Consider the following 23,251-nt stretch of genomic DNA (forward strand, 5'->3'; position numbering starts at 1 on the left):
AAATAAATTGTGCAAGAAAGGCAAAATGTTGAAGGACCTTCACTTCATTTGATTGGTCATAAATAAATTATATATTTTTCTTTGCTTCCGATTTGAAAAATATTTCATTTTCCGAATTTTCGTCTTTACTATTCACACCGAGGCCATTTTCTGGTACACTTTACGGCAATCTTCCAGGTTTTCTCGATTTCTTAGCAGCAGTTGTCTATCTGCTGGAAGGTTGGTAAATTTCTCGAAAAGTTGCGTTGAATCTAAGGGAGCAGGCTTGTAGTAGTGTAGAACATCATGACGGACATTCTGAAATAGATAAAAGACAAAAATAAACAACTAGAAGGAACAAAATATGTGATAATGTGAAAATTATTACAGACCGGTCGATGAGCTATGCTCAGCTATTCGCCATTTGCACATCTCCCATAATACACCTTTTTTGCCACCCCATCCCCCAACCCCCCAAAAAGCATTGTCTTCAATTTCTCATGGGACGACTGTAATACCTTGGAGAAATTAATATCTTGATATCGTTCGTTATAGCGAACATGAACATATTTTGCCAGTCCGTTGACCCTCCGTTATATCGTGGGTTCCATTGTAGCTGACTTTCGACTTTTGACTTATTACAAAATTGTCCGTTGGCCGTTGAGTGATACAAGAAAACACCAATGCAAGCTGGGAGCCGAGTTTACAAACTATAAAAAATGTTACCCACCTCATTTTGCACAGCGAGAACTTGCTTCAACAGGGTTATCTTCTGTTTAAGCTCACGATCATCCTAGAAAAAACAAACAAGTGAAACCAGTCAAATAGAAACCGCACTCACTGTTCCACGCAACTCTTAAAGCAATTTACCCGCGTAGTTAAAACCCTGCAGTGTTAACAATTGTGGTTTAACTTCGGCGCGCCGACCTCGTTCCTAGGCTCTAGCTCCGGGGTACAAGTAGGAGCGAACCCTGGGAACGAGGTTGCCGGCGCAGAACTACGGTCCTCAGACTCATGGTTGTTCATGGTGGCTTCGCCCAGGAAAGCTCAAAACTAATACTCTGAGAGCAAGTTCTGGGCTTGCGAGCAAGTTGCAAAAGACAAAAGGAGTCAACTCCCCCCCCCCCCAACTCTCTAGCACCAGAGGCCTAAGCTTGCTCGCGCTGACAGTCTTATTTCAAAGCCAAGCGTAAAGAAGGTTTCTAATCTGTCTTGAGAGCTTCCTTGATCTATTTTACTTATGTCTCTCACAGACTCTTTTAAGTTAAAATATTTCCCGGAAGTTACAACGTACCTCGTTAAACTGCTATGGTAAGAATGGAATTGGATAAACCATCTCAATTTTATCGCAGCCTGCATGCCAGGCACCGGTTAGTTTTAATAAAACGCGCGAGGGGATAACGTGAAGAGAAGAGGAGGCCTCCTTTTCTTTCTCCACTCATGCGTGTGCGATTGTCCTCGAAATTTCACCCTTCGCCCCAACAAAACCGGCGCTTGCTTTGCAGGCTACTTATCATCAAGGTTGAATCAATTGAAATTCAAAATTTAAAATTTTACCGCGACCATACAACATCAAGCCATTCGATCGCGGTTATTAAAGCAAGGCATCCAATGGCAGGGATATTGGTTGGCCAGACTAACCTCAGGATTGACTCGTTGAAAAATAAAGGCATTCACGTGGTGAACAGCAACAAGATAAAACAGTGGAGACCACAGGGCCCTGAAACACACCAAACAGGTTTTAAAAGTCGTAAGTCGGGTTTAAGCCCTTTATGTGGGCTCAAAACTCGCATTTTTCCCGAGAGTGGCATAATAATTGTATATGTCAGCATTGTAACTAAGACACTTTGTATAGTTTAGGTTTGTTTCTATTAGGAGGTGTTAAGTAGTGCGTGGCATTCAGTGCGCGACGTCACATCCTTGTTTCGATTTCTTTTCCTTCTGTGTAGCATTAACTACAGTCGACTCCCGATAATACGAACCTTCTAGGGAAATAAAAAAAAATTCGAGTTATCGAGGGTAAAATTATGTAGAAAACGATCTGAAGGGAAATGAAAATTGCTTCGAGTTAGCGGGAGGTTCGAGTGTGTTTGTGTGCGTGAGAGAGGGTGGGGGTAAAATGAGTGCAACGTCGACCTCAAGTTTATCAGTTGAATAACTGTCACGAGTTATCGACGTGAAATATGATTGTTTAACCCTTAACCTTTACAGGTATTACATTGGTGTAAGCCTCGGTTATAAAGCAGATACACCGTAGGATAAGGGCACTCACCTCACTGTCTGAGTGGCTAAAGCTCGAAGATAAAGCGCGAGTAAGGACTGGTTCTGTTCTATTGGGTACAAAAATTCCTCCAAGGGAATAGGCAGCTGAAAAAAGAGTCAACATTAAATTGTCATTTGATTTTAGAGACAACTAAACTTGTTAAATTTTCAATGCACACAGGCAAATTCTCCTAGTCCAGACAGACCTGGTCTTTGAACCGACATTACCGATTAATCTCTATAAAACATGCTGTTTAGGCACCAATTGTTTAGACATTGGACAGCACTTTATCCCGGATAGGTACACGGGGAAACAATTACGTCATCTGCTGGAGAGAAATCTACCTATAGCGCTATCCACCCTTTGAACAACTGCGGCCAAAATTATAACAAACGAGGCTCACAAGTGTCTTCACAACTCACAAACCCGTTGCCTTTTGGGAAAAGGCTACTTCGTTTGGAACGCATGTGGGAGTATTGAAGAACTGAAGGTACCGTGTTTCTCTCCACAGGTTCGCTCTTCTTCCTAACTATCGGCCCGACCAAAATGCAGATTCGTGCGTTGGGTGTAATTACGAAACTCACAACAGCTGACGGTATGAACTGCCTCAATAAAACTACCGAAAAGCGTTACGTGACAAATCAAATGGCCGTGTAAGAGTACTAGACACCAATGACACGTTACCTGGTCTAAGGGAATTGCTAAGGCCCTTAAGACACCTATGTGCTCATCCCACACAGCTCTACGAAACTTAATGTCGTGTCTTTGTGTTAACGGAAGGACGACAAAGCAGCCAAACAAAGGGTCGCCAAAGGATACCGCGGAATACTGTGAAAGTAATGAGGCGTACCTAAAAAACACAAAACTATCTCGTCAGATAAAAGAAGAATTATACCAAACTTAACAAAACGATAGCATTTTACATAGTATTAAACCATATCACTTAAGAATTTCCTTCACAACATAAAAACCATGCATCCATTCAGTATTTAGAACTCAAGAACTTGCGCAACAGAAAATCTAAGTAATGCTGAATGATAGCAAGCTGAACGCCGCCGGCGTAATGCTAACACTCCATCCAGCAACTCGAATTAAGTGCCAGATTTATCAACAAAAATATTAATAAAAATAAAAAATATATGATATCGAGCGAAATAAAAGCGTGTTACTTACAGATCATAGAACGACGTGAGTCCAGGGATTGGGGAATTGAAATCGAGCTTCGCTAGTTTTGCAGAGTTTGTGTAAATCCGCAAAAGAACTGACAAATAGTCATGAACTTTGCTGTTCAGAAACAAATCACTCCCTGAAAGTTGACAAACAGAGAATTCCACGGTTAAATTATACAGAAAGTACTTTCAAACCTTTAATCGTTTGACCGTTGCATTGATTTTACTTTCTCTTTTTTCAGAGTTAAAACATTCTGGATTGTAAGGAAACGAGATGAAACTTTTATCGCATGGGTAGCAGGGCAAAATGGCCTTTGTTTGAGATGAAATAACGAGTAAAATGGTTTCTATAAACGAGCTCTTAAAAGGTCCATATTGTGCAGCACACAAGAACGCGAAAAAAAAAAACACGACCGGAAATACGTCTGCGTTGGCAGGCTAGCTTTTCTTCTTACCTGTTAAGAAGACACACATAATTCTGGCAATTCGCGATGTCATGGAAACGTGACGTAAGCATGAAGGCCACCAATCCTCCAGCAGAAGGACCAACTGAAGGGTTGCTGTTACTATAGAAACGGCTTGACTAGCGACAGTATCAATTTCCTTGCCTTTCATCTCACTTATCAAACAAGAAAGACAACAAGGAGATATTTTGGTCAATGATAAATAAGAATGCTTTTAAAGTCAGAAAAGTGAGAAACAGATTTGAAGTTTCCAATGTATTTGGCTACCTAATTTAACTTCAAACCACATACATACAACATCAGTGCTGCAAATAACTTTTCTCTTTTTGAAAAGGACATTTGCCGGTCCAGGTCACCATTTTATTCGCAAAAATTGGAGGGTTGTTGGCCATACCTTACCTGATGATCTTTAACTGCACGTACTGCCCAGATCTTCACATGTAAATTATATTTGATTTGCCCGGTTATCGAGTATTTAGGTTTCTGGGAAACTGCCCACCTACCCCTCCCCTAAGCTAACATTAACTCTTACTTCTCACTTAGGGCAAAATGATGGCTTAGGGGAGGGGTAGGTGGGCAGTTTCCCAGAAACCTAAATTGACCTATCAAGTCCGGTAGCAGTCGGGACTTTATCAGACACAGGGAATATTTTAGACGAACATAAGGGCCATTTATAGGGGGGGGGGGGGGGGAAATAAGAAGCGTCTTTACTAAGTCGCGACTTATTTCAGACGAAATGTGCCGTTTATAAGGTACAGTTTTGCGTCTTATTTTTACTCGTGTAAATGGCCGCACTATCATTTTGAACACAGAGGCTTTTTGTGGAGGTCTCACTCATCGGTAAAGAGTTTCTTGGTTAACTCATACCCACTGCGTTTGGTTGGTCGTATTACCATACCATGGAGCCAACGAAATGGTGCACCTAAAAAATTGCACCTCAGCCAGAACGTCAGACATTACAGCGAAACCTAGCGAGATACGCGATTTTTTGAAGTAAATTCTTCATAACCCTATTCCCATATACAGCCAATGGGGCTAAGAACACACGAGAAAAGACCACTTTTTCTGTTGCGAGACCTTGAAAAGCCTGTGAATACAGCCGCGTCGTACTACGAAATGTCCCTCGCGGTGAAGCCAGACCTTAGCCTGCGAGCAACCTTTCCATTTCGAGTGGCGCGGACGAAGCAGACCGGGTAGCCTGAGTATCAGGCCTTCCTAAGGGGCTAGGGGAGAGGAGATTTTAGATGGGGTAGGGGGTAGGGGGAGAAGAGCTCAGCTCTCTCCCTTTTTTGCTTCCATCTTTCCCCTTTTCCCCAGAAACGCCTGATGCTCATGCTACAGACCGCGCGAAAAGGCGCGAGCGACGTGCCGTTCGGGCGTGACTTCCAACGTTATACCCCAAATGGGGAGGTTTCTCGCAGGTTAACCAGACCTTACCAGTCAAATATGGTACACTGAACGAAGGGATTTTACTTACACACTTATTGCCTGGTTGTGTAATTTCACAATTGGGAGAAACATCCAGTCAGCCGGTTGTATGGGGCCTGTGCAGGGAGACACGAGAAACGACTGTGTTTTCCGCACCTGGTGAAGGGACAGCGACCTGGAAAATGTTCAAATATTATTACAGGAAAGTTCTTACAGAACAGGTTTCACCAATTCGTCATTTAAAAAACGAGAAGGAAACTGTAATGATTCTAGCTATAGCCAGTCACTTCCGGTGCTATTGTTACTATGACGATGATTTGCGGTACGTGTTTTTCTTTCATTAGGGCATATTGTCGCTTACAATAAAGTAGTGTTAAACTCAACCTCTCAAGGCCGCAGCTTGCTTAATACGACACAGAAGTAACTTTCCCGAAGTTTTCGGCGATTGTTAATAGGGAGAGGGAAAAAATAGGCCAATAACTGACCGGCGCATCCCCAGTAAAAACGATGCAAGAAACGATTGCTCTACGGATTTGGGCTCCAGTTCTCATGTCGCTTCTTAAGTGGCGAATTAGAATCTCAGATGTGTTATCGTGTCCCCGTAGTTGCTTCCCCCGCCGAGACGACGTCTTGCCACTTTAATGGAGTAGAGGACATAAAATTTCTATTCAGTGGATAACGCAATTGGTCTCCCTAACACTTATAAGCTGTATAGTAGCCTGTACGGCAAGCTCTCTGGGGCGCTCTGGGGGCGGGGCGGGAGAAGCGCGGGACGTCAAATGAACCCTTACATGGTATGTAACACTTTGATAGTAACTGCAAACTGCAAAAACCACTTTACGAGGTGTGAATGACACGGGATTGAACACAAAAAGACATCGAAGCGAAGTCGCAAAAAAAAAAAAAAAAAAAATTCAAATCTGCCCAATAGCCATATCAAACCAGGCGGATAACATTCGCTGAAGGTCAAAGCACACGAAGTTGGTCTCAAGTACAGGGCACATTAATCAGACATAAACAACAACTTTTCTCTATAAAAGATTCCCGCTTCTTCATATTTTCTAGGAACAGAGCGAAAGCAGAGCTGATAACCTGATGTTCACAAACTCGTTCCCAGGGTTCTTTCCTGCTCGACCCTGCGCAGTAGGAGAAAAACCAGGGAACGAGGTTGTAGTGTTCACTGCGACTAAGGTCAACTTAACCGAGTTTTTACCTGGAAAAATCCAACGCGCGCTTCTTGCCTTGACAGGAATCCACAAAAACAGACCGAATGTAGGGCAAGTTATTATGAGCCTCCGCAACAAGCTCCCCTCGGCTAGCAGTGGAAGCGTCGTATGTAGTTGACTCGGGAGGACTGGCGAGAGACATCTCCGATAAGTCTCTGATAACGTGTAACGATGACGGTTCATTTGTTGGAACACTAGAAACAACAATAAGTACAAAGACAACTGAATAGAGTAGTTTTCCACAAAGTATAACAGCAAATTGTGAGTGAGTTGACTCTGCTTTTCAACTTGATTAAAAAAACGTGTTTTCTCGGCAAGTAAGGAGTGAATACGATCGCACTTGTTTTGCGAGTTAACGCTGTGATCACGTTAAGGTTGACAATTTTTGAAATTAAGAAATGAGCAGATAAAAAAGTGCAAAATTATTTTTACGAAGAAGCCCATTAAAAAGGCAACTTTTTTGTAGCAAAGAAAGGTAAACGGCAAGTGAACGAAAATTTGGTTACGTGATACTACGTTTCTGTTTGACCTAGATTTCACGGCCGAACATAGCCAAATCCCCTTTTCACAATGCAAATGTTCTTCTTGTACTCATCTCAATGGTCAATGGTCAAGGAGACACTCGCGTTGAAAAAACCTTGTTTCTGTAAAGTAAACGTTTACACTGAATCTCACGATTCCACATGCGATTCGCATGCTCAATCCCAAGCCCTTTAGCCTGTCCCAGGCGTTCAGATAGCGGGAACCGCGCAACACCTTTTCCTGTTTCTAGCTGATTCTCGCTTCTGGCCAAAGATCCTCAGCCTAGTTCTTAGATACAAAACAGCATAGAAACTCGCCAAAAAGACGTCCAGTTCTGACAGTTTAACTACTTTAAGTTCTCTTCACTTACCGAAAAAATTTCGAATTGAATAAAACAGTGGAGAGGAGGTCGAAAGCATAAAATTCATCTCCAGGGAGGAGCTTGGCAAACAACAGGAGCCCAACTTCATGCCACAATGGTACCGTGCTAATCAAGTCTTGTGATTCTGTCGCTTCAAACTGAAAAAGAAAGCACAAACAGTTAACTTGGCGCTGAAATTTCTGTGCAGTTAGAAAAATCCACCTACGAAATTAGCTGGTACGTACGCCACTTATAAGTTACGCGGGAGTTCGTGTTGTCTCGAATTACACCATGGAACATCTATGGACCTGTTTTGGGCGATAAATTTTGACTCAGTTTCTTGCGCGACTTCGTATCGGCCTCATTAAAGGGTTAGCATTAGATAACATCGGGTGAAGCCGGATTGGACACCTTATGAGGTTTACACAACGCATCAATGTGCTAACGTAACGAGACTGGAACAAAACCCCACTAACCTTGTAGAATTGCTGAAAACAAAAAAAAGGCAAAACAAAACAAAACAAAACTGCAGAGCACCAGTTATGGAGAGAACATACTAAAGAGTTAAACACTAATGTGCAGTGATTAGGGTTAAGCACTGAACTGAAAACGACTAGCTTTCAAATATTATAATGGGACACAGCATAAAAATTACTGGATTTGGCAGCTAGTACTCGATGGTGTAGTGGATATGAACGTAGGTTATGAAGTAAATGTCTCGGACTCAAAGCAATTTTTCAGTTCTGTTTAACTATCTTATTTTATATTACACAGTAAAGTTGGACTTAAGTTGTTCTTCACGTAATTTTACTGAAAAAAAATCTGGCTTCAATCAGCCAATTTATGCTACCTAATGCTAACCTCATTAAAGAAGGGATAGCGTTCCTAAAACATTCCGGCCGATAGTGCAATTCGATATAACACTGACCCAGTCTTACAGGCAAAATCAGACTGAGGTAAAATCAAGATGGTCCATAGGCAATAAGAATAATAATGCATTCGCAGTTCCAGGTTATAACATCCCATCTTATCCACAGACGCAAAAATATGAAACATTTTCTATAGAATAATAAACAGTACCACAGGAAAGTGCTGCTCAGTAGCTTTCAACTGAATGCTCACTCTATAGGATTTCACGCACAGACCTAAAAGTTAGAACCACCTTGTAAAGCGTAATAAGCAGTGGCTTTGATCTGAATGTTCATGCACCCCTTCACTCGTGAGATCGTAAAGGGTGGGTAATAGTTTTGGACAGCCTAGCAACCAACACCAGGAGAATTTTATGCTCAATAGGGACGAGTTATTTTGAAAGATGACTAAAACACTATGAAATAGGATTTCTTACCACATTATTGGCTAGTTTAAGCAAGAAATAGTGCAAATGATGTTCTTGGCGAGAAAGGAAACATAAAGCTTCATTCTGAAATTAATACACATAAGGGTGAGTAACGAGGAAAAAGAAAACAAAAACAAAGAAATCTCAGAAAGTAATAAGAAAAAAAAAAACGCTACCTTCATAGTTGATGTACAAACCTTTGATTTTACAACAAGCATTAAGTACTTGAGGATGGCTTCCTTGTGCAAAACAGCAACAAACTAAAAGTAACAAAAAAACAAAACGACAAGAATATTTCGAATTCAAAAGCAAAGCAGAAGGTTTGTTTTTACGAATAAATAAATGAATTTTGTTTTAGTGTTGGAGTAGTTACCTTGCTGGCTTATTGTGTACACTAAAAGAACATTCACTGCTTTCCATACATACATGTACAATAACCACTACAACAACAAAGCAAAAAGCAGAAGCATAGCAGATACAAAATAAACGAAGAAAGTACAGTACAGTACAGTACAGAACAGCACCTTTTCAGCCAATCCTTTATGTAGCTTAGTGACTTGGTACATCAGCTGAAGCAAAGATGAAATAAAGCCAATGAGTTCATGGATGTGTAACTCCATGCATGGCTTTCCAACCTTACAACTCACTTCCAACGAGCCATACCCAGGAAGGCTCAAAATGGCCTTTTCCGATGGCTTAGAGCTTCTGATATCATGAGATAAGCTGTAGAAGGAAAAGTAATAATTATCGATAGAAAATTTGTTGGTTAACTTGAGGTCCTTAAAAGATGTTCCTTTATGAGCTTAAATGTCTTGCCAAGCCCAAAAGCAGCTACTGAATTATCAAACCATCTATTTCAAGTCGGCGTGCAAACGTCTCCTATCGAATTTCATTTGTTGCCACAGAAATATATCCGCGGAGGTCACACCCCTTACCCTTTTCTATACCCCTGTTGCATACCTTCAATTGACAAATGGTAGCCTGCAGTGCAGGCGTTTTCTTTGAGCGCGCAATTTGCTCGCGAAAGCGCCATGTTGAAACTTCCCGAAGAGAGGAGATGTTTCTCCCCTCCCCCTCACCCCTTTCCTTCTTTCGCCCTCGCACCTACCGTAAGGGTTGCTATTTCTAAGTACTCTCCCCAATCTTCCACTGTCATAAAATCAAAGATGGCAACCACAACAACATTACGAACACGAACAAGGTTTCGCCCACCCAAAATACGCCTGCACTGCAGGCTAGACAAATGGTACCCCTTTCACACACTAGTTGAGACAAATGCAGTGTTTTTAAAATATGAATGAATCACCAATACAGAAAGTTTTCACGACTTTTTCACAGCCATAAAATGCATACGCGAATCCATAAACATTCATGCTTGGCGACCGGAAATGAACCGTGAACAGGGCTACAACCTTCCCCCAATTTATGGAAATATTCTGCAGCTACATCAAAACGAGGCTGCGAAAACAACAAACGTCATCACTGATGAAGGTATCCGGATGGATCCTAAAAGCTCCGCCAAACTTTCAACAAATTGTTAGTGTGTAAGAATATATTGTCGGACAGACGAATCTCCATTCTGTTATATGTTAGCCATTTTAGAACTCTTTACAGACCAATGTGGTAGATTTCCCTACCCTTTAATACACTGCAACTAGTGAAATCCCCACCATTTCTGTATACCTGAAACCTGAAACAGGTTCCCCTTTCGGGTGGAGCCCCTTCATATAGGCCATTGTATGGACTCCCGACTTTTCTAGGGGAGCACCTGCACCGATTATACAGGTCTGTCCCATTCCCGTCTGTTAATCAAGACAGATGGAAGATCCTGTCTCGTAAAACTTTCATCACTCTAAACCATCTTCTGAATTATCTATCCATCTATTTCAGGCTAGCCTGCAGACGTCTCCTCTCCTATTTCCTTTGTTGCCACAGAAATAAATCTGCGAAAGTCCAACCCCTTACCCTTTTATATACCCCCTTTCGTATACAGTGTACCTTTTATTGAAAAATGGTACCCCTTTCACACACTAGTTTATCACGCTGCATCACTGAATTTTGTTGCTAGGTACCCCCTTGAGCGACCACCATGTTTTGGGTCCCAAAGAAGTGTTGAGAAATAATCTCTGAGTAATAAATCTGAATAATTATAATTTAAATTTTTTTACCTGATTTGAGTGAAACAGCTCTCCAGGAATTTTGAGCTGATTATGGGAAGGAGCACAGTACTGGTCAGTTGCTCAAGCTCATGGAGAGTTTCCACTGGTGAGTGGGTACCCTGTTAATGAATCAATCATCAAAATAATCGAAAATTTGTTTTGCAAAGTGTACGCATCTTATATTACAAGACTATGGTTGTTTACAGAAGCAGCCTTCATTTAAATCTCACTGTCTGTCCTATATGTCACATGTACCTGCTCAAGTGGCTTAGTATAGAAAGCAGTTAAAATAGCAAGAGATCCAGAAAGAAGACACAGGTTTTCAGGCTGGTAAAACAAAAAGACATAAAGCAAATATCAGTAATAGTAGCACTAAGAACATAGTAATATAGTTACCCCCATGAGAAACATTTCTCTTGGGTGCAAGCTAACTACGTAAATGACAATTATGACACAAATGACTCTGCAAATGCTAAAAGCCATGCTGGAAAGAAACCTCCGCTTGCAGGGTATACTATGGAATACTAGTACATTATAGGGTCATCACCAACAGTATGTGGTCTTGTACATTATGCTCCTGGGTGAAGACAAAGAAGGCTAATGACAGTTTCTTGTCAAAGAAAGCTAGTGAACATCACAGAATGGCCTACCATTAATACCTCCACAATACAGTATAATTTATACACTACATGTCTATTTATAGCATGCGTATTCTCTGTACAGTACATTACATATTTCCTATTGAGCTGAGGAGAATTTGTTCTACAATCAATACCTTTTTTGCTTTGTGATCATTTCCTATATTCTCCGTGACCTTTAATATGTTTTATTATTTAATGTAATAATATAAGGTACTTTATGTACCTGAAGAGTTGTTGTATCTGAATCCACAATCTCCTTAACCCACTTAGTTATAATTGCACCAATCAGAGGCAGGAATCCAGTCACATGACTCCATTTAAGAGCCAAAGGTGGCAGAGAATCTATCCCATGGTGCTCTTCAGTAGTTGATGCGTTTCCCTGAGCCTTGTGGTCAGCAGATGTGCTAGCAGCATAAATGGCAGCTTCTATGACACCAAATACAGCAGTGGCACAGGAAAGCTCTGCTTTTCCTTCAGGCATGGTTGCTAAAATTGACAGACTTTGAACTGATTGCAGATGTTCTACAAAAGCCGTGTACATTTCCCTAGAATTAAAAAAAAGGAAGCTAGTAACACCATCAAGGCTTCAAGAGTTCTTAAAATGCTGCCATTTCATTTGCTGGGGCAGTTGAGCGACTGAGGACTTCAAATTCATCAATCTCTACCTCAGGGCTCCAAATATTGGCTGGTCAACAGACAATGTCTGGGCAAGAATGACCATTTGTTTTGTCCAGACAAACTTTCACTTTGCTGGTCTTTTTGGTGGGACACATTAAGAAGCCACCAGAAAAAATACAGGTCTCAAGACAAAAAGCATTTTCACTTTCAATTTTACGTTTTTACTTGTTATGAATAAGTAGCTCAAGTTATTATTGTGTTCTTTGTGACATTTTGACGGGTCAGAAGAGAGAGGTGACCGAGCTAAAATTTCTTTGGCTAGTCCACAAGACTGGCAACAGTCTCAGATTTATTTTGAGTCCTGTACTTCCCTTTTCCATAATTTTAGAAACTGTCAGCAGTAACAAATTTACCAAACTTTGCTTTGTAATAATAAATTATTGTAGATTAAGTTTCCTATTCTCCAAACATTCCAGTTCCACCGTGGTGGCTGCCAGGCCTCTTACCAAATTACCACTGAAAGGATGAACATGTATAAGGATTCATGGTGAGCAAGGTTGGCGCAGGGGCATTTGCCTCCTACCAACATGGCCCAGGTTCAAATCCCAGTGTTGACACCATATGTGGGTTGAGTTTGTTGTTAGTTGTCTCCCATGCTCTGAGGGTTTTTTTTCTGTGTACTCTGGTTTTCCCCTCTCCTCAAAAACCAACATTTCCAAAATCCAATTAGACCAGGAATTAGGTAGACAAAGAACCTCTTAGTTGATGTGCTACATCTAAATATATATTTATTGTTATTTATTAACTTATTTATTAATGAACAATTTCTGGTTTTGAAGATTACCTGATTGAGTCACAGCCTAAGCCATACAAAACACATACTCTCCATGTCCGCAGGCTTTCAATGTACAGTGAATATGCCTCCTGTAGTTCAACCTGCATGTTAGCAGGGGTTAGAGCTGTGTAGCGAATAAGTCGGTCAAGTAAATTGTACTTTGAGATCTGTCAATGAAAACATAAGATCAAGGGTTACATCACAAACATGCAGGTTTAATGTCCACATCTCTTCATTTCTCCAGAAAATCTCAAATAATAAGATATCAGTGTGTTTAGTTACTGTCCCTCTGATCCTTAAACCATTTTCCTCCAAAGACCATAAACATTCAGCATAATGGCGGGCTGCCATTTTGGATCATGTTTGATGTCATCCTGTCTGATGTGAAATCAGCAGAAAGTTCATGTGGCCAGAATGTTTCACACTATTATTTTGTTGCTATGATTACAGCGTATGTTCTTTCTTTTAACTAGAAATACAATGTACATGTATGCCCTCCAAAACCTTATAAAACTCAGTATGAATAGTGCCACTCAAGTTATGTTCTGATAAAAGTAGGATACTTAACTCACCAGCATTGCAGCCATGTGCTTTCCTGCACAACAAATAGATCTAACAAATCGCATAGCTGCACTAACTGGCTGACCGTTCACAGATCCATTCATTTTCTCAGACGTTTTCCAGGAGAGAGGAAGAAAGTTAACAAAGATGGCTTCCACAAGTCTTGGACATTTGATGACTTCACTTGCAACTTGTGTAGAATGCTGACAAATTCTTGTGAGAATATCCAGAATGTCCTGAACTGCAGGGGCTGCTGGACAACAGACTTCGAGTATGTATCTTAGTCTTAGCAATATACTCATCTGAATCAGTCCCTGGAAATATTCAAGAACATCAAGATATCACAAAAGTGTAGAATACATAATGTACCTTTCGGGTAATAATTATGTGAGAGAATTTAATACAAAAAACAAATTATTTTGCCTTTGGTGATCATTTTATTCTGGTTACAAAATTCACTTTTGATTCATCCAATCTACTTCATATCCATACAAATAATTAATAAAAGATCAAATTTTTTTGCCTTTGGTGATCATTCTGTTTTGGTTAAAAATTTTACTTTTGATTATTCAATTTACTTCATCTATCTGATCAGAAGTACTACCTAGATCTGGGTAGTGACACGTCATCAGTATGGAATTTCCATGCTTGTTCCTCAGAGACCATTACACTGGGAAACAAGTGGAAGCATTGGTTTTCTCAGGCTAACTGTAGTTCCTTGCAAGATTTTTCTCATTTCCCTTGTTTTGTTCTCTTTTATTTTCCAAGGCTTTATTGTGTTGAATGCATTGTTTTCCTTTTTTTACACCACTTGTAAACATAATTACAGGTTCTTACAACAAGGATAAACTGATTTTCTTAATTACCCATCCACCCTGCAGAATATTGATGTTTTAACCCCAAAAAGTCTCTAAATTGTCATCATTCAGCCTACAAAAAGCCTTACACACAATATGTATGCAGTGATATTACTATTGAGTTCATTCCATGCAGTTTTTGCCCAGTTTTAGCTCAGTCTACACTGCTACGTACTTTAACAACATCTTGTTTGAGTAGCTCAGCATCTGTCAATCCCTTTTCTCCTTCTTCCTCTTCATTAGACCTTTTTCGTTCTTTCTTAGTAACAGGGCTCAATGCTGGAAGTTCATGTCCACGTGGAAAGCTGAACAACTTATCAGCTAATTCCTACAATGAAAGGTCTGTAAGTATTTAGGGATTATTCTAAGAAGGAACCCTCTACAATTAATGAAGTATTGAGGTGCTGGGAAAATGCCCTTGTTCTATACTTTACACGAGCAAATCATGCTGAGCTCCTGATTACTACAAAGTAGTTTGTGTGGGTCATAACTACTGTTTTAACTTTTTCTTCAACAGTACCTGACATGGGAACCAAACTACCCACCTGTATATCCAGTGAACATTCTCTTAATTCTCATGAGCTGTATGTAGGGCTCAAAATTGCGACTAATATTATGGTCACGAATGCGACTGACATTTTCTCCTTGGCGACTAAAGATTCTGGTTTAGAAGCCACTTTGGAGACCAGATTTCTCTATGAATTAGGTTTCAGCATTTTAAAGAAAATGAAAGTTGGAAATTTAGTTGTCTGGGAGTGACAGGGTTCATAATTATGCATACCTTGTCACTTGGCACAATGAGAATAGCAGTAAAACACTGGATGGCAGCTGCTATGACAGCATCAGAGGAGTCATCTAATGCCCATCTGAGAAGAAACAGAACTCCTGCATCAAGAAGAACGGACACTATATTGTCATCAAGATGCTCTTGAAATACACCCAGCTGAGCCTGGAAAAGAATTCAGAATGGAAAACACAAAACAGGTAAGCCTTGCAGTTAATGAAAGCATATGCAACATGAAAAGTTCACTCATTTACAAACTGAAGGACTGCTGAGGGTTACAGCCTTGGAAATGATGCACATTTTTCCATGAAAACCTGGCAAGGTTGAAAATAGGGAGACATTATACAGTTTGTCAAACAGCCTGAAAAAAACTTGAAGCATCTGAGATACTAGTTGAAATTAGCCTGAGAAAACTGCTCACATTTTGCGATGCCTTTAGTGGTTTGTTTCCCAAGGATGAGGGAGCCTATCAGCTTTCTCCCATATGGACACAAGTGATCTCCACCCTCAAACCAGGGGGGGAGGGGGCATCTACAGAGTGACTTTGCACGTTTATCGCAATAATTAACACCTTCAGAAACCTATTTAAGGATTCTGACACTTTTAATGTTTTTCAAGTTTTGATAAAGCTGGCTGACAGTCATCGAAACTGTCAGCATCAATAAGACGTTAAGACTAGCTATGTTTTAAGAACATTTAAATCGGTTTGTTTCCCTGCAAAATGGCCTTTATGGGACAAGTGCAGAAATTCCATACTGATGACACGTCGCCACCCAGATCTGGGTCGTGCTTCTGATTGGTTGTGTTTAGAGGCAAATCTGCTTAAACCACTCAGAACTGGAATTTCTACACTCACTTGTCAGACCTCATATTGATCCGAGGGAAACCAGTGGTGGTGTCACAAAATTTTGGCTGTTTAATTTCGGTTGAATTGTAAACCAGTTCATCTTCTGATCCATCCAAATTGTTTGTGATACTTTTTTGCCAGAGTCTGACATTACTCTCGGAAACACCAAACTCACGCTCGGCAGCACGATTGCCATGTTGCTCTGCAAACTGGATTATTCTTAACTTGTCGGACACAGTGTAACTTTGACGTTTCACAGTGGTAAGTTTCGTTGCCATGATCGCTATAGTGACAATCTCACATGTTGTTTTCCTCGATCAGCTGTTTCTTAAATAGGCATTTTAATTTATTCATGGATCGAAATTGAAAACAGTTCATTGGTAGTTTACTTTACTGCGTTTATTAAACACCAATTACTGCAAAGTTTTTGTCTTCTTTTGCTTTCTTGACCAAACAATGGAATCCGTGTATAATACGCATCATCTTGACCAAACAATGGAATCCGTGTATAATACGCATCGTAAATTTGAAGGTCGATTTCAGGGAAAAAAAGTGCGCATTATACACGGGTAAATACGGTAATCAAGCTAGTTGAAAAAAACCTTGAGAGACACTAATACCTGTCTTATGATCCTAGCCAGGACTTGTAGGGCCAACACCCGCTGCTGTAAAAAACTGCTTCTTGCCAAAACAATCAACTCCTCAAGGGTGTAACCTGCAGAGCTTGGTTCATCACCATGGTGATGGAGACCCAGATACTCTGGAATGTCATCACTTTGGTTGACTAGATTTCCATTAAAATTAAAGCGAGCTTGCCTTCCTTCCTGTAGGGGATACAGGTATAGATAAAATATCTTTTATTACACTCTAACAATCAGAACTTCAGCTGTGTGGGTAAAATTCATTATCAGGCAAAAAGCGTTCAGTCTAGGGCAAGTTCGATTGGGATCAGGGATCTGAGATCACTCGGATCATAGATCATCAAGGAACCAGCAAATCCACCTTGACAAAGGACTGATTAGCTCATTTGATGTACAATGTACTATGCATCTGTGATCTTTGATCACTGATCCTGATCTTGATCACCCCTAGTTTGATTCAGAATTTCGTTTGTTTCCTACCAATAAAGGAGACAAACAAGGAAAGTCTGGTTTACTTTTATCTACAACATTTCCTCTTGGCAGAGATTGTGTTCTTTGATGGGTTTCATATGATGTTCAAAGAATTAAAGTCAAAGCTGTTTTGGAGGCAGGGTCATGTAATCTATTGTTCATTCCTTCTCCTTCCAAGTGAAGTTCATTGATGCTTATTGTCATGCTTTGCTCTTACACACAAAAAAGGGGTAGGAATATTGTGCGATGACATAATTAAGGAACGCCTGCAAAGGAGACTTACAGCTGTATTGCTACATGTAACTAAAGAGAAAGATAAATGTATATACCTTACTTTCCACAGCACTGGGTGTCTGACAGTCTTTCATCCATTCTAGCTTCTCGGTTTCCACAGTACCCATGTGAAGCCACTTACTGGAAACCTCCATATCACCAATTGTTATGCAACCATCTGCTGTTGAATGATCTGACATTGTTTCTTCTTTATTATCTGGTTTTATTATTTCAACATTTTCACTGAAGTGCACATGTTTCCCATCATGGTTAGATTCTATATCCATTGCACAGCTTGTAATATGTCCACGGAATTCACCTCCATTGCTCCTCTCCATGCTTGTATCTGTATGTGTTCTTTCATCTTCGTTTTTCCTCTGTCTCAATGTTAAAAATGCAACAAGACTTGGATCTGACAAAAAGAAAGTCAGACTAAGAAATGTGTGGTTTCATAATATGTAAAAGACATCTGGATGTTTCAAAAGAACTGCAGCCATACATGTGCATGTAATTAGACATCATTAACCATCTGCTAACAGTATCACCGCTCACATTTAATACAGTTGACTCCCGATAAGTTGAACCTTCTAGGGAAATCAAAAAAAGTTCAAGTTATCAGGAGTTCCAAGCAAATAACCAGAAGTAAGCAAAAAAACGAGGAGGGAATGCAAGTATCATGCACACTTCACAAGGACGGACACTGAAATTGAACTAGAGTGACAAGAAAAGTAACGACAAAGAAATGACACGGTTGTTTTGAAATAAATTCAGTGCTTCGGACTTCAGTACGGTGGTACACTGTTTTTTTTTCCAACTTGTCACACTCTAAAAACATGGTTCGAATTATCTCGATACAAATAATCTGAAGGGAAACAAAAATTACTTCGAGTTTGCGGGAGGTTTGAGTTACCGAGGGTAAAATTACATTAAATGTATGAAAGAAATCCAGGGGAAATCGACTTTGGTTCGAGTTAGCGTGAGGTTCAAGTTAGCAAGGGTTTGAGTTATTGGGAGTCAACTGTACATGTATCAATAGTAAGTGCATGATGTACAGAGATGAGAGGTGTGGGAGGTGCCTGTGAGGCTGATGGTAGCATCCACACAGACACTGTCACACTGCTAATCAGTGGAAGCTAGCATACTTACTATATACTTACCAGAGGTGGGGGTGGGGTGGGGGGAATTTTCGAAGGGTAGAGAGCAGGAAAAAAACACTTTGCAAGCTAAGCACAAGCTAGGAAAAACAATCACACCCCAATGTAATGGCCTGATCTCAAGAGTATGGCTGTTAAAAAACCATGAGCCCCTGCAATGGGATAAGGACACCCCAGAATAACACCAACAAGACAGTACTGGCCAGAAATGTCTCCACAGTGTAGTTTAACTTAGCCTAAATTTCATTTAGTAGCCATAATTTAAGTGATGTACATGAATTGTATGCAGAAGCCATTGATTTATCCAGCGGGTAGTGTTAGCCATCTTTTGAAGAATTAGGGCCTGAAGATGTGATAATGATAATGATGATAATGATAGTGGTATTTATATAGTGTTCATAAAAACATTTCTAAGCACTTTAAATAACTTTAAAAATTAACCAACATCCTAATTACAGCACAAATATAGAAATAACTAATTAAGCAAGCTTAAAAAGGTTTGTCTTTAGCCTAGACTTGAAAAATTCTAAACTATTTGCACAGATAGAAGACTCTTACTGTGTCACCATGGTGACATGTACCTCCTAGCACCCTTTCAGGTTTTGTCTGCTACACACACCCCTCCCCTATGCAGCATCTTTTTCCCGGCTCACCTCTGTTGACCAGTGTAACTGTAACAAGTTTTACGCTGAGCGTAATAATTTCTAGCCTTACCTAAGGAAGCCTTTATCCTGGCTTGTTCCTCCAATATTTCCTCATGTGACATGGATTCTAGTTTGGCAATGTTCTCCTTATGTATTTCTTCAACTTCCTTATTTAACAGCACTTCTTTGCCACCAGAATGCATAAGACCCTCTCCAGAGACAATTGAAGAATTGACAAATTGTGGAGCTCGAGGTGAATTAACTTTAAGAGTCTCCTTTGTTTTTGTTTTAAGCTGTGAATTATCCCTCTTACGTTCTTTGACACCAAAGGTAATGCCTCCTGAAGCTGCAAACTGTTGTGCAAATAAGCTCCTTTTGCCTTCAGAGTTATTGTCTTTGGTTGATGATGACTTCTGTTGGAATATAGGTATATGTACATGAACTCAGTTAATCCTTAAGGTTCCAAGAGTGACCAGCATCAATTTTCTCATCAGCAGATCATCAAGAGTAAAAGTTATGAGAATTACTAGATTGATTATCAAAGGAAGAATACTTTGATCTTAAACCAAATTCTCTCAACTATTCTTAAAAGAAATGTATGGAGATAAAGCTGGAGAATTTGTTTGCGGATCTTGGAGTTTAAAGGGTTAATACACCACAGAACAGACTAGAGATGTAAATGAAATATATCAGAAAATAACAAGCTTCAGTGAGCCAATTGTTTAAATCAGTATGTGTGGTTAGGCAGCTTTAAGATTTAATGAATTTAAAATACAAAAAAACTCAGCTTTGCTCCATAATTAAGAAATTCGACTGAATTTTAAAAACCGATTTGTATGAAGTACATGTAGATTCATGGTCAAAAATTTAATAATCACCTGATCAGTTATATTTCCACGATGAAGAGCTACAGGGAATCCCCTTTCAGATACCTCAGGAGCTCGGATACTTCCATACTGAATTTCCCTCTCCTTAAAATGAAGAAAAACAACCTTCATTAATGCAGTATCTTGACTTTTTCAATACAAACTATGATCAATAATTATAGGGCACCATTTATACATGTATGCCAATAGGTTTTTAGTGGTTTAATATGACATCATACCTGTATATGTTACAGGTCAAAATTAAATTCAGGCTAAAAATTTTTAACCTAGATTGATTCTCAATTTCCTTTCTCTCCTAGCCCTGATTAATTTTAAATTTTATGAATAATTAGGGCAAAGAGGCAAAGGAAATTGAGAATTAACCTAAGTTAAACAATTTTAACTGGAATTTAATTTTGACCTGTAACATATAAACATTTCCCCCTGGAGACAACAGAATGTACTTCTCTAATAAGTAGAAATAGAACTTATGCATGTTGTGTTCAATTTTTTTCCTGGATCTAATTTTACTTTGTAAATGATACATTTAAATACCAAAAGCAAAGGAGATAAAATTCGAACGAAAAATACCTGATCCACTACATTTACAATGTATTACCTTAATTTGAGAGAGCACTGAAGTAACATGTCTGTCATGAACTGCCAAAAACAACAATAAAATACTTTTAAGTAATGTTTACATAGATGATACTATTATATTTAATGATCTTGTACATTTCGCTAGTATTATATTTACCTCTTTGTGACAAGCCTCTAGTGTTAGGGGAAATCAAATGGGTGATGATCTCTAATTAAGTGATATTAATTTGATCACAACATTATTTTCGTTCTTGCAGCCCTAACCTCCTAAAGATACTTTTTGGGTGGTGGAGGTAACAACAAAAACTAATAAATATAGAGGCATCGAAATGCCCTTATCTTGAACAGAACTCAGCAGGGTTTGCTCATGTTTTATATGGTGCCCTGTACTCAAACTTTGTATTATTCAGATATTTATACTACTACATGAGGTCTAAATTTCTGCAATTTGATTGGCTTAGAGCAGTGGTATTTCAGCTTAATTTGAAATATCTACATGTGAAAACTACAAACCTTTTGCAGGTGGTAGTATAAACAAATAGTAGCATAATTTGTATGTGATATTTGGCATAAATACCACTAGTGATATTTCAAAATTGTCTCAAATTTCACTGGCCTAATGGCTCGTGAAATTACGTATAACAATTTCAAAATATCACTTCAAATCATGCTATTACCTAAACTAACTGAATTAAAATTAACCTGCCATTAGAATAATTAAATTACTTAATACCTACTGTCTAGTAGTTCTGCACAGTCTATATCCTCTTTGTCATTTTGCTCTTTATTCTTGAGAAAGAAAAGAAAGCTCATTGACCACATAATATATCACCTGCTTTATTGCACCTCACTAAAAAAAAACTTTAATTTGTGTCACTGATAGGGTTTGGACTAGTTTGAATGCACAGTCTAGTACTGTACATGATGTAAGCTTCTTTAAACCAAAAGAATGTGATTCTAGGAAGGTTGCCCTTCTTTTCACATTCCCTCATCTAAGTATGCAGTGCCCAGTCAGTCATAATATGCCAACTCTCCCAGATGCGGCACCAATCCCCTGCTCTCCCTGAAGAGTCAACAAATCTTGCAATAAAGTCGACTTTTAGAGCTGGCCTTTAGCTTGGCCTTTAGCTTGGAATTTACTCCGTTTCCTCAAAATCTAAAAATGTTTTTGATTCATAGTACGGTTTCTGGGCATTCTTGCATGAGTTTTATCACTGACAAAGATTATTACTGTGAAACTCACAATACTGTGAACACCAGAAATATTCATGGAATGTTACTAATGTTACTGTGTTGTGAAGAGACAGCCAATAAAGAGTGAGAAACCTAAACCGCAAACAGCGACAGTAGCTAGTTTGTGGTTTTGTGGTTTGCTCCCATGTCCTGAACTTCATTGTGATTGGTCACCACACAATCAACATTCCTGATAATTTTCAGCCATTCACAGTTTTCTGAGTTTGACTGTAACTTTGTTATGATTAAGCAAACTTTGATGGTATGTGCTTCATATACATGTAACACATTTTCCATGTTACAATTTGGAGACTGTGGCAATCAGTGCTCATCAGTAAACGGGGGGGGGGGGGGGAGGGAGGGGGTCTGTTGATATTTGGCAGCGTGCAAAGAAAGTAGTGTCCGATAGCCCGGGGCCAGTGGATTTTGCTGTCGGGCTAGTGAATTCTGTTTTTAACTTGCCCGGCGGGCAAGTGATGTTTTTTGAGGAATTTGATTGAAAGAAGGACTGTGAAATCAATTCTGCTAGTCAAAAGCTTTTGGGGCTAGTTGAAATGACGTCTGGGCTAGTAAATGCTATCTTCAGCTTGCCCCAATGGCAAGCTGTAAAAATGATTTTCTTTGCACCCTGTTTGGCAGAGGGAGGGGGGTTAATAAAAAAAAGAGAGGGTCTCCAGATTTTACATCCCCAGAGGTTGCCATCTCTGTCAAGGAACCTTGGCATATCTGTTAGAGTACATACACAAACCTGACGTCTTGACTTGAATCTTGATTTCTTTTTAGGTGGAAAAGCAGGATCTGCTTGGCTAGGAGGCTGCAATGTTGGAAGCCCTTTAGAAAGATTATAAATCACATTTTAAGCTTACATGTGTTTAATAGCAAGTCAAAAAGTTACAAGTTGAATTGCAGTTTTTTGCGTGGGCTTGGGAATAATGACCTATGCAGTTTGGTAGGTTGTTTTCTATTAATTTTCTCCCCACTTATTTAAAATGACAAAATATACGCAATAAGACATCTGTTACCTTCCAAAGTAACAACGTCCCTTTCTACTTCGGGTGCAAACGGAGAAACGCGCTTTCCTCCTGCCGATGCAGGGGGACTCTCTCCTTCATTATTCGAACGAACGACAGTGGCTGATGGGTTTAAACGACCTGCAAGGAACTCCTCTTGAAAACGAAGCAGATCGCTTTCTGTATCTTCAGTTCCAGGCCTGGAAAACATCTCGAACCTCCTGAACGTGCTTCCATGCAAAATGACCGATTACCTATTCATGTAACTCTATCACAAAAATTGCTGCTTACATCATGTCATATAATCGC

General features: G+C 39.6%; 1 protein-coding gene across 2 annotated transcripts; it reads right to left on the reverse strand.

The window, feature by feature from the left end:
• LOC140943445 (RNA polymerase II-associated protein 1-like) lies at positions 1–23,191 on the reverse strand. Of its 2 annotated transcripts, XM_073392533.1 has the most exons (28): positions 22,955–23,191; positions 22,681–22,763; positions 21,437–21,488; positions 20,719–20,759; positions 20,112–20,204; positions 19,304–19,646; positions 17,492–17,847; positions 16,671–16,874; positions 15,201–15,368; positions 14,595–14,747; positions 13,574–13,876; positions 13,011–13,168; positions 11,772–12,093; positions 11,163–11,234; positions 10,917–11,026; positions 9,273–9,471; positions 8,946–9,008; positions 8,758–8,832; positions 7,422–7,570; positions 6,517–6,723; positions 5,353–5,478; positions 3,867–4,030; positions 3,416–3,548; positions 2,927–3,092; positions 2,252–2,346; positions 1,621–1,699; positions 710–772; positions 1–297 (listed from the first exon to the last, which is right to left on the reverse strand). In XM_073392533.1, the coding sequence occupies exons 1-28, from the start codon at positions 23,151–23,153 to the stop codon at positions 133–135; spliced, it is 4,341 nt and encodes a 1,446-aa protein (XP_073248634.1). In that variant the 5' UTR covers positions 23,154–23,191; the 3' UTR covers positions 1–132. The 2 variants fall into 2 exon arrangements, with proteins under 2 accessions (XP_073248634.1, XP_073248635.1); XM_073392534.1 differs by lacking the exon at positions 6,517–6,723.
• Positions 23,192–23,251: the final 60 nt, after the last annotated feature.

Source organism: Porites lutea, chromosome 7, assembly GCF_958299795.1.
Source record: "Porites lutea chromosome 7, jaPorLute2.1, whole genome shotgun sequence".
Taxonomy (NCBI): domain Eukaryota; kingdom Metazoa; phylum Cnidaria; class Anthozoa; order Scleractinia; family Poritidae; genus Porites; species Porites lutea.